At 37.4% G+C, this 12668-nt stretch overlaps 1 protein-coding gene across 9 annotated transcripts in view; it reads right to left on the minus strand.

Moving 5' to 3' along the window:
* MTUS1 (microtubule associated scaffold protein 1) overlaps positions 1–12668 on the minus strand; it is a 165928-nt gene that overhangs the window by 54350 nt on the left and 98910 nt on the right. The window contains exon 1 of one of the 9 annotated variants that reach the window (XM_007516289.3): positions 9442–9851. The exons of the other annotated variants lie outside the window; for them this stretch is intronic. Coding sequence (XP_007516351.1) covers positions 9442–9562 — 121 coding nt within the window. The 5' untranslated portion in view covers positions 9563–9851. Of the gene's footprint in view, positions 1–9441; positions 9852–12668 lie in introns of those variants that run through there. 9 annotated transcript variants of the gene reach the window in all.

Below are 12668 nucleotides of genomic sequence, written 5' to 3' on the forward strand. Positions count from 1 at the left end.
AAGGCATGCACTGGGGAGAAAGGCTGCATCAATACGGTGTTCCTAGTAATTGCAGCCATTTGCACTCACTTGTTCTTTGTCAAACAGAAGCTTCAGTGAGGCAGCATGGCTGAATGAGTCAAAGCACTTTTTAGTTCAAGAAGTTCCCATTAACCACAGGGTTAAAAAATGCTTCCTTCAATCCAGGTGCCCAACAACAGATGAGTGGCTGAGAAAGCTGTGGTATATATACACAATGGAATACTACGCAGCTATTAAGAACAATGAACCCACCACCCACCTTCTCTGACCCATCTTGGATGGAGCTAGAAGGAATTACATTAAGTGAGCTAAGTCAGAAAGATAAAGATAAGTATGGGATGATCCTACGCATATACAGAAGTTGAGAAAGAAGAACAGAAAGGCAAACTCAAAGCAGGATTTAACTGTATTTGGAGTAGAGCACCAAAATAAAAACCCTGGGTTTAGGGTGAGGGTGAATGTTCAGCTTCATGGGGTGGGGGAGTGGGGGGACAGCGGATGGGAGGGGGGATGGGATGGGACACAGTCTTTTGGTGGTGGGAATGGTGTTTATGTACATTTCTATCAATTTGTAGTCTGATAAATCACTACTGAATTAATATGAGAGGGGAAAATGGATTGACTGTCTCAAACTTTTTAAATCACAGACTGTCTTTTTAATACATAGGTTGAGTCGTTGATATGTTGACTCATAGCAACCAGTGGCACAGCTATGTACAAATAATGTCAAAGGAAATAAATTATGGGATGTTGTGTATGATACAGCAATCCCAACAAAGGGATATTTCAAAGTTAACCCAGTTGCCAAATAATGTGATTATAGCAATAATTATCTATTGTCTTCTTAAATCCGAAGACAGTAGGAACCTCCTATTTCCTCTATAGAGCCTATATTTCCCCCAGTCCTGGAACCTCTAGGGTGGGGCTCACTTTCCTGCATGTTTCTCTCAATTCATATCAAGTGATAATTGCACCCGCTGATCCCAACCTAATAAACACAACTAGTGCCACCTCAGCTTGCTTCACTTCAGACTGTCCAGAGACTTCAGGCATGGAATGTCAACCCTTCAGCCTCAATACTTGGGTGAGACCTTTCCTTTCATAGGATTCTCTAATTCCATTCCAGGAGGTTCACTTCCTAACAAAATCCCAAAACCTAGATATAGATCAGGTCCCGTGAGATAGAGCATATGTTCACATGTATCCGTAAATTAGGGCAAAATATATACCTGAAAGCAAAAATACACAATAGTCTGTAGTGAGTCAGTATAAAGTTCCTAATGAAGTAGTGTCTACTTATACTTAGATACCCTCCTCACCTACTTCCTATTACAGTTCTCTCACTCACTCCAAAGCTAACCTCATCAAAGCAAGGACTGCAAAAGCTGAATAAGGGCAAGAGACTGGCATACTTTAATGATGACTCTTTAAGTCACTATCAGGCCACTCCACCAGCTGCGGTCCTAAATGTGGAGCCCCGAGATTCCCAAACATACATGATGGGCCTAGCCCTCAAATTAATGCCTCTCTCCATTGTTACTAGTCATTCCTATCTGGAACAACACAATAGACTTCCTTATGGCACCCCATAGGACCTTGCCCTCAACTTGGATCAGCAATGATGGAGAATGTTCCATCTTCTGAAGGGAGGCTGGACAACATACTCTATGTACCCCTGAGGAAGATGGGTACTGATATTGGGGCAGCGTGGAACGTTCCTACTTATGACCATAGAATGTGAGCTCAGATCTACAGGGATGCAGAGGTCACACAGGCTCCTAAGCTGAATATGGGCCTCAGATCACATCAAATCGATGGGGTTTACAATCAACAATATTTATACCCTTTTCCCATATTTGGGAGCTACTCTCTTCCCTGAACCAGCTTTCTGATCCTTTTTCCAGCCATGACATCATCTCCCCATACAATAATCAGAATCCACCTGCCTATCAGATTTCAGGCTCAGGCACAACAAACAAACAAACAAAAAAAACCACTAGCATAGCCACAGGGTCTTTGGAATATAACTAAAATATGCCTACTAGCTATCTACAAAACAGAGACCCACCCCCCAACTCTTCACCTGCACTATTCCAGCCTTTAGGTCCATGACTAGCCAATAATTTGTTTGGCTTTGTATATTAACTCTCTTTTCAACCACCAGGTTCCAGGTGCTAGCAGGATGCAACCAGACTTCCCTGGACAGACAACCCCACCAACATGACTTGGAGCTCTGCTTCCGCAGAGCCCTTCCCCACTAGGGAAAGAGAGAGACAGGCAGGGAGTATGGATCGACCTGTCAATGCCCATGTTCAGTGAGGAAGCAATTACAAAAGCCAGACCTTCCACCTTCTGCATCCCACAAGGACCTTGGGTCCATGCTCCCAGAGGGTTAAAAAATAGGAAAACTATCAGGGGAGGGGATGGAATATAGAGTTCTGGTGGTGGGAACTGTGTGAAGTTGTATCCCTCTTATCCTATCATTTAGTCAATGTTTTCTTTTTATAAATAAAAAATTTTAAAAAATTAAAAAATGCTTCCTTCCTGTGAATTACACAACAGACTATGTCATAATAGAAATATATGTTAATAAAAGTTATTCTAAAAATACCACATTGCTGCCTTTTTTTACTAAGCAACCAGATTATGTGAATATGTAATTGATACATTATTATTTTAGATCTAAAACATGACAGAGTTTACAAAAAATATATTGTAACCTAGATTATTTCATTAATAGGGTGATTCCGTAATAACCTAAACTCACAGGTTTCAGACAGCTTAAGTTTTAGTAAATTAAAATGTATTTTAATATAGCATCTATTTGCCACATCCTAAGAGAGACAGACAGACAGAAATACAGAGTTTTGGGAGAAGTAGGTCCAGGTGGTGACACAGTTGGTTGAGCACACATGTTACAAATGTGCAAAGTCCTGGGTTCAACCCCCCAGTGCCCAGGGGAAATCTTCATTAGCGATGAAGCAGGTCTGCAAATATCTCTCTGTTTATCCCTCTTTATCTCTCCTTTCCCTCTCAATTTTTCGCTTTCTCTATAGATTTTTTTTTTCTTTTACTTGTCTGGAACAGCCTCTGTGAGAGTACAAGACATCATGAGGAAGGGGCTGAGAAAAACAGAGATGCTGATCCTGATATTGCTGAGCCACCGAACATCAAAACTTCGTAGGTCAGATAAATAAGCAAATTTTTGACTCAATTGTTAGGTAATTATTAAAAACAACAACAACAACAAAAAAAAACTTAATGTAGTAACAGAAAAACTCATCAAGGTCCCTTGCCAGATTCACTTTTTAGATGACTTGTATATTTCCCTTATTTGTCAATAACCAGTAACAGTTTTTCAGAAATCACTGTTTTGTCTTCTGTAACCCTGTACGCCTGCACGCATGACAAAAACTGCAGGCGTGAGATAACTTCCCAGCCTCTTTGCATGCTGAGTGAGTCATGTGTATCAGTGATTTAGTACACTCCTGTCCTTATACATTTTTTTCCCTTTTACTTGTCTGGAACAGCCTCTGTGACAGTACAAGACATCATGAGAAAGGGGCTGAGGAAAATAGCAGAGATGTTGACCTTGATATTGTTGAGCCACTGAACATCAAAACTTCATAGGTCAGACAAATAAGCAAATTTTTGACTCAATTGTTACTTACACCTCAAAGTACTTTCTTTACTTGATAATCTCAAAAAAGGAATACCAAACACAAAAACATAGCTTGATGACTTTCACTCTAATTAAGTAAGTTTTCATTTCAAGTGACTAGATTTATTTTTTTTTTTTGGGGGGGGGGAAGGAGGGAACAGACTACTATACAAATCTGATATATAAAGGTGCTAGAAATTGAATCTGGATTCTCAGATGTGCAAGTACTGAGCTCTAACAGAGAGAATGAGACAGTCAAACAATTCTCCTTAGTGCTTGCTGCACTGTAAGTGAAAATATTTTGCCCTGTTAATAGTTCTCTTGTCCTTGCTTAATATACACATATATACATCCTTCCTCCTTTGTTATAGCTATCACTTTTAATCTCACTTGCTCAGAAGCAATATATTTATCTTTGTGCAGTAAATTATTTTCATTCAAATCAGAGCGCATTAAACTCTCTGAATTTCAAAAGGGTGCTTTTTATAATGACTAATACAGATATCTCCAGTTTCATTTATAAAAAATAGAGTGCTGGGGCTGGGTAGTGGCATACCCAGTTGAGCACACACATTACAATGCTCAAGGACCCAGGTTCAAGCCCCCAGTCTCCACCTGCAGCAGAGAAACTTCACTAGTGGTAAGCAGTACTAGCGGTAAGTAGGTATCTCTCTTTATCACCCCCCTCTACCTCCTCTCTCCTCTGAATTTCTTTCTGTCCTATCAACAAATTAAAAACCTAAATGCTAAAGAAAGTGATGGCAAAGGATATTTCTACCTCAAAAAATTCTTTTCCTTCCAGTGACTCTTAAAATTGGAGTTAATCTGTTGAGGCAACATTCTAAAGTAGGCTGAGGTGATTAGTGTTTGCCAGACTACTACCAGCATTTTAACAAATTTGTGACATCTGGAATTTTTTTTTTAATATTTCTTTCTTTTATTATTTATTTTCCCTTCTGTTGCCCTTGTTTTTTCATTGGTGTTGTAGTTGTTGTTGTTACTGATATCATCATTGTTAGATAGGACGGTGAGAAATAGAGAGAGGAGGGAAAGACAGAGAGGGGGAGAGAAAGATAGACACATGAAGACCTGCTTCACCACCTGTGAAGCGACTACTCTGCAGGTGGGGAGCCGGGGCTTGAACCGGGCATCTGGACTTCTTACAAGATGTTGACACCTCCCTGATGTCTGACACCCTCCATTACCACCCCAAACTCCAATTCTCTTTCTTTTCTCACTCTCATTTATGGAGAAAATTACATCCTGAAACTGAGAAGACATTTTTTCAATGGGTACCAAGCAATGAAAGTCAATATACTGCAATACACAATGTAAGGGTTCAGAGAAAGGGCCTATTCTAAGTCTCTAGTCACCAGCCTCATTGCTAGCACCTCCCGACAGTCTATGCTCAGACATAATAATAATCTTTGTCCTGCATAAAGAAGTCATCTTCTCCCTCATCTCCAGGCTTTCAAAAGCTGATTTATCTTACTGAAACACCTTTTTTCTTAGTCAGTTCCACATATCCTGTTGCCCCCAGCTTAAATTACACTTCTGCAAAATGCAGATAAAGTTAGCTCTACTTGCTGAGTGCTGTCTGGGTGCCTAGCCCATGACCATCCATTATTAGCTAATGTTCTTGGTATAAGCCCGTCTGTTAAACTGTGAGTTTTATTAAGCTGGTTAGGGGCTGGTGTGTGGGGGGGTGGATTGGGGGTTGGTCATATGTGGCTTAGTCCTGGCTATATCTTCAGCAACTAGCATTGTGCTTAGAACATAATGAATGTCCAATTAATACATATTCATGAATGAGTGAACTAACTCTGTAATGTGAAATACAGTTTGAAAGGAGGGGGAAAAAATGCTGGTGGCAGTAATCGAATATAAAACCTTTCAAATGGCCCAGAGTATTAAGTTAGATGATATAAAACTGAGCAGTAATGCACCTGGTTCAAACCCTGTAAAGCAGGTCTGCAGGTGTCTGACTATCTGTCTCTCTCTCTCTCCCTCTTTAACCCTCTTCCCTCTTAAATTTCTCTCTGTTCTGTTAAATTAAATGCACAGACTTTTAAAAATCCTTTTAAAAAGCCAACATTTTGTCATTTTATTTATAAGAAGAACAAATTCAAATCCCTCAGTTTAATAGTAAAACCTGAGTTAGTAGGATAAAAAAACAGATTTCAAAGAATAGAGTCTTGCTTAGATTCTTACAACCAATTGGTAAGTAAATGAGAAAAATCAGTGATTCAAAAGGAGGTACGGCTAGATAAAAAATATATATATATGGTGTTAGAAGGAAAAGTAAATAAGCAAGGAGTATTGATTTAATTTTGAAGAAAATTAAAGATGCATTTTTCTATACCAATAATAAATACATGCAAAATTTTTAAATCGATAACCAGAAAAATCCACAGAAATTGAGACAAAAGGGATCTCAGCCAATTTTCTTATCTGATTCCTTTCTTTTGTATGGATAAGTGATCAAAGCCATTCACTTGGTGACTAGCAGAGGCCAGGCTATACAACAACCTTAAACAGTTGAAACCCAGGTCAATACCACTGCTACTAAAGCAACCAACACCAACACCACTTCCTTTCGTAAAATACAAAACAAGCTACTGCTCATTGCACATATAGTAAGAATAAATGCATAGATGTCAACATCCACTTTATCAGAAGACTATTTTTTAAAATTTTTAATAAGGCTTCTGAGACCTCAAAGTTTGGTCATGTGGGCAGCTCACGAATGATTCTTATTGGGGGTAAGGAAAATTATTTCCCTTATATAATTTACACAATTATTGCCACATATGCACGAAAATCTCTTTTTACCACATCGGAGAGAATTAGAGCATAATGCAAAGCTGGGAAAATGTTAAAATTGAAAATTCTTTTTTTAAGAAAGATTTTTTTATTAGTGATTTAAAATTGATTTACAAAATTATAACAGGGGTATAATTCCCTACCCTTCCCAACATCAGAATCCCACACGTCCCCATTCCCTTCATTGGAACACTTCATTAGTTCTCCAAGATCACAGATATGGGCTATTTTTTCTATTCCTATAGATATATTTGCCCGCTTTTTCTACGGTCCTGCCTTCTCTTCCTTTCTAAGTCACACCTATACCTCTTACTACTATGGAGTATTTCTCCTTTTTTTTTCAAGGGGGAGAGAGATTTTAATTTATATCTATTAGCTAGGGAGAGAAATGAACACAAGCATCATAAATAGCATCAGGGTTGAGAAAGGAACCATAGTTTGAATATCTATTAGAGCTGGAAAGAGAAAGAAATTTTAGTTTACTGTCAAGAAAAGAACTGCTGTTTAAATATCTATCGGCACAGGGAAGGGAACAATAGTCAGTGATTGAAAAACCTGTCTTCACTTTTTACACATAACTGACAGCTGAGAAACTGGAGTCCTGTAAGTAGACAGAGGCGAGAAACCATATAATTGGAAATAATAAGGTGTTTTTGTTGGGGGTGTGTGAGAGCTATATCTCCTTTTGCCCCACTGGTAAGCAGTTTTTTTTTCTTTATTTTTAAAGTCTTACTAAAACTGAAAATCCTAAATACAGGTCCTGTGTTTTTATAGTCTTATCTCTGCCAATCGTCTGCCTTAGGCAAGTTACTTGACTTCTCTTGGTCTCCCATTTCCTGGGAGTGGAAACAAAAATACAGTAGGTTAGATCACTTTTAAGCACACTCTAAAAAATTTTGACTGCAATCAAACAATTTGAAATATTTTCATGTAAATTCATCACATAAATGGTGGCTAAAATATCAAACTCTGGCAATAAAAGCCTTGTGACTTTTGAGTAAGCTGTTTTAGAAAGCTGTCTGGTTTCCAGAAATATAAACAACCCAAAATATTCACTGGTAGAGGTCTTTTTTAAATAAATCGCAGGGTCTGGCATGATAGCTCACGTAGGTAGTGTGTCGCTTTGCTCTGTGCATGATCTAAATTCTAGTCAAGGCCACACTACACTGAGGGAAGCTGTGGTGCTATGGTTTCTTTTCCTTTCTCTTCTACTCTGCTTCAATCTTTCTATCTGAAAATAAATAAATAAATAAATAAATAAATAAATAAATCATGGTATCAAATAATGGAAGGTACATTACCATTAAAAAGGATCCAGTGGAAAACTGTGCTAACATGAGAATTTAAGATAAATTAACTTTGAAAAAACAAGATACAGAAGTGTATGTTTCCACAACTGCACCAAAAAGAGGATTTAAAGGACATCCATATGATTAGAATATTAGAAGGATGCAGTCACTAAGGAAGAGTTAATCTCTGTGAAAAGGGCTAAAGGATGAAAGAGGGAGCACAAGGGTAGATAGTATAATGGTTATACAAAGAGACTTTCATGCCTGAGGCTCCCAGGTTCCAGGTTCAATCCCTTGCACCACTATAAACCAGAGCTGAGCAGTGCTCTGGTAGAAAAAAAATAAATTAAATAAATGAGACTCACCTAGAATTGTAAAGAAGATTTTCTGTATTGTTAGGCTTCCTTTAACTCAAAGCATGGAGTTTACAAGTACTAAAATTTTAAATTAAAAGCTATTTCTGGAGCTCTTGTAGACTATACAGATTATTGCAAGTACAGGGCATTTTATTTCTTTAAGAGTGTGTGTATGGGGAAACAGTGACATTTAGCTTGGGAAAGAGTTACTTTATACCCCCTAATTTACCAGGCGTACCTTCAGTTGTTAGCTCAAACTGAATGGGAAAAGCTGGCAGAGTCAAGTGACAGGTCAAGGAGAGTTATGAAACACAAGTAAGAAGTGCCCGAGGGAAAAAGAAGAGAATTAACCCACAGAAAAGGGAGAGGCTCCTGGGAAAACTATAGTCAGCTGAACAATCACCAGGGACATATATGAACCAAGTGAAAAACAAGATGCATATGGGCTGACACGCATCTGAAACAGCGAGAAATCTTCTATTTAAATACTTGGAACAATTCCATCACAGCACTAGTGAACCAAAACCTGATCTACTAACACCACGGTTCTTATAGAATAAAATGTAGATCAAATTTACCATGGCTGAAGTTATCATCTAGAATATGCAGCAGCAATATAAGACAACTGAATTCCCAAAAAGTGAGCGCCAGGTCTGTGTAAGTCTAATACACAAACCAAATTTACTTCCAGCTTAGACACAGGAAATAAAAGCAGCCACAAGCATAAATAGCAAACATAGTCTTTTGTAACAGCAAGCATTTCCACAGTGAAACTTGGAAAACTTAATTTGCGGCTTGCTACCTTGTCACAGTCACTAGAATGGTTTATTTCAGAAATAAGGAAATCTTTCAGCATATTAAATTAACCTAGTACCATCTCAGTAAGAAACTACATAATTAAAAACTACAGAAACCCTTTATCTTGTTTAAGGAAAAGAGAAATACTTCTGTTATTTATGCGCTACTCTCAACATCATTTAAAATAAAATATAATTTAATAGGTACTGAGTTTTACAGATTTGGCTGGTGTTGAAGAAAAGACCTTGGGAACACCAAGGCAACAACAGTTCTGCGCTCTGTAAACAAATAAGAGCACACAACTGCTTGCAAATAGTGAAAGTACATTCACTCATGTTGAAACATAAAACTGCTTATTTTTAGAAGTTAAGCCAATTTTCCCCCGAGTCTCCCCACCTCAAAATTATCTCCTTAAAATTTTTCTGATAGCCAACTGCAAGTTCATCAAGAAATTCCCCTTGCAACACGAAGCCGAGACCTTGTTAAGACAAACCTGTATGAAAAATAACAGAGCTCTTCCTAAAGCCTGATGGGAGCCGAAGATTTCGAAGCAATCCTTTGGCAGTCAGTCGTACATGAATAGTGGATAAGGAAAATTTGGGAGACAACAGCATGTCTTCAGAGCAGGTGGAAAGATTTCACAGAAGAAATAGCTTCCATAAACCATTACATACTGTCTTTTTAAACTCAGCACTCCAGGAAGCCAAGAAATACAGCAAGAGAAAACATGCCTACAAAGCAAATGTCATTCCACCACACATGCACAAAAGAGGTTGGGGGGAAGCTCTCCAAGTGCTTCTGGCTTCTGTTTGCACTCCCAGATGTTTCCAAAACAATGCTCTTCCTCTGAATAAAATCTTCTCTTAGCAGATCCAGCAGTAAGCAGCCTCTGAATTACATCACACTGTACATGCTTATGGGATTGTTATGGTTTTCATCAAAGATGGCAAAGGGGAGGAGAAAGTGGGTGGTCTTAGGAGATTTATATAACAACCAATACTTTCACGGATTCTGTAACTACTTAGAAGGCCATTAATGGCAATTAATTACTTCCACTGCCTAATGTTTATTTAGTAGTCAAAAAAGTAAGAATTTACTAAAGTAATTTTGTCTGATTTTTAAAACTGGAATTATTTATATTCACACTGACAACAGTATTTTCAGATATTTTAAATGAAAATACATATACAAATCTGATGTTTTAGATGAAATTTAAAATTTCAAGCTTCCCTTCCAGATATAATGTAATAAGAAATAAAAATGAGTCCATCAGATAGGCAATAGTCATTTGACTATATTTATTGCTAAACCAATTATATGTATAGAAAATTGTCCTAAAGTGACGCTTTCTAACTAGGAATGGGGGGGGTAAGTTTTGTGTATCTCATATTGATATATTTAAAACATGATGGCAAGAGCAAATTTGAGAGATAAAGGTAGAAAGAAAGAAAATTGCATTAATTAAGATTTGGTTAAGTAAAAATATTATTTAAAGCAAGAGTAGACTAAGCTCTCCAAATTTTAAATGGAAGAAGTATGAGAAACAATCTAAATATCATCTATGGATGTCTACATGATTTTCTAAAAATAATAATAAGACAGTAAGAAACCAAATGTAGAAACTATTAGCCATAAATAATCCTAGTAACAGCTATTAAAATGTGCAGGAAGCAGTTACTGTTTTAGAAATAGAGTACATAGGATGTGAAGCGGGAAAAAGATAAGGAGGAAAGGAAATTTTGAATAATCCTATCTTCCTGCTCACTCAACCCATTGCAGAGCTCGTCAACAAGGTACAAACCTGCCTTGGGGTGGCTGTGAGAAGATGCAACTTGTTCATGCACAGACAATGGCTTTAGAAAACACACTGCATCCACGGCAACTGAAGCACAGATAACCGAGGAATCAAAATCCAGAAAAGCTACGTTTAGTTGTTGACTTTTCATTTTAGCACAATGTATTACCATTAAAATATACTTTTCCACAGATTCTATGCATTAGTCTATCATAACCACCTGTCTTTCCTGCACCCTAACCTCACAAAGCCAAGAAACCATCAGCATTAAAACTACACAGAGTTAAATATTGATATTGTTGGATTTTCAGAAAAGTTATGATGTATTTTTCTTTTTTAAAAAAAATATTTATTCCCTTTTGTTGCCCTTGTTGTTTTATTGTTGTTGTTATTATTTATTATTGATGTCGTCATTGTTGGATAGGACAGAGAGAAATGGAGAGAGGAGGGGAAGACAGAGAGGTGGAGGGAAAGATAGACACCTGCAGACCTGCTTCACCGCCTGTGAAGAGACTCCCCTACAGATGGGGAGCTGGGGGCTTGAACCAGGATCCTTACGCCGGTCCTTGCGCTGTGCGCCACCATGTGCTTAACCCGCTGCGCTACCGCCCGACTCCCATGAAGTATTTTTCTATGTTTTTCTATGCAAAAACACATTATGACTCTTCTGACAACTCAATACAAAAATAGGTATTACCACATATGGGGGGGGGGCTGTTTTTTATTGTCAGTCTATTAAGTATTAGTAAATTCTAAATTATCCTGGTAAAAAGAAACCTTTTCACTTAGACTAAACTGAATAAATTAGCAATATGCCACCAATTCATTGAATGAAAAAAAATCATTAAAATTTTTACTTTATATTAAGCTATGTCACAAATAGAAAAAAAATGTTGCTAATGATATTCTAACAAAAGCAAAGAAATACAAGAATAAAAATAACTAAAACTAGTTAGAAAAAAGAGCTAAAAGTCACAAGGAGTATTTCTTTTTTGCATAGTAAAAAATACACACATAAGCACTAGATAAAAGATGAGCAGTTGAAGCTGGGTCACAGTCCTTTCCCAAATATAGCCTGCCCCCTGGTGACAATCTAGCGTAAGTGAGGCAAAACAAAAAGGCAGCCAGTCACTGACAATAACAATGTACCAGGCACTTTCCCTTAACACTTTACATGTATCCACTCATTTAATTAAGAAGTTGTTGTACTGCTTTTACTATGGACTATTTGTTACGACTAGATTATTCTGATAGTTTGTTTTACAATATATGCTTCATGGAGCACAGATTTAAAAACTGACTAAAAAAATGTTCAGGGAGTTGGGTGGTGCGAAGCACAAGGACCGGCATAAGGATTGAACCCCCAGTTCCCCCTACCTGCAGGGGTGTCTCTTCACAGGCGGTGAAGCAAGTCTGTAGGTGTCTTTCTCTCCCCGTTTTCCCCTCCTCTCTCCATTTCTCTCTGTCCTAACAACGACGACAACAATAAAAACAACAAGGGCAACAAAAGGGAAAATAAATAAAATAAAATATTTTAAAAAATGTTTAGAGTTCTCTTTTGAGCCAACTCATGTGTGAGTTCACAAACTTCTGTAGATTCTGAAATTAATTTTGACACACAGAAGTAACTAAGGAGAAAGTGTCAATATTTCTTACTAGACAAAATCTTAATTTGGTGTAAAATTACCTACTAAGAAAAAATTTAAGAAATTGCTTGCTTATCATACTGCTTTTTAAACAGCCTTTAAACTTATGGAATTTAATAAGCTAAATAAGCTTAAGCTTAATAAACTATGAAGAGAATCACTTAGCTTCGCATAGAATTCAATAGTCCTCTATATTGTTAATTTAATGACTTCGAAAATGTCACTGAAACAATCAAATTATAAGCAATATTGCTTAAATCATTCAGGTTTCTGATCTCT

The sequence above is a fragment of the Erinaceus europaeus genome, chromosome 2 (assembly GCF_950295315.1).
Source record: "Erinaceus europaeus chromosome 2, mEriEur2.1, whole genome shotgun sequence".
Lineage (NCBI taxonomy): Eukaryota > Metazoa > Chordata > Mammalia > Eulipotyphla > Erinaceidae > Erinaceus > Erinaceus europaeus.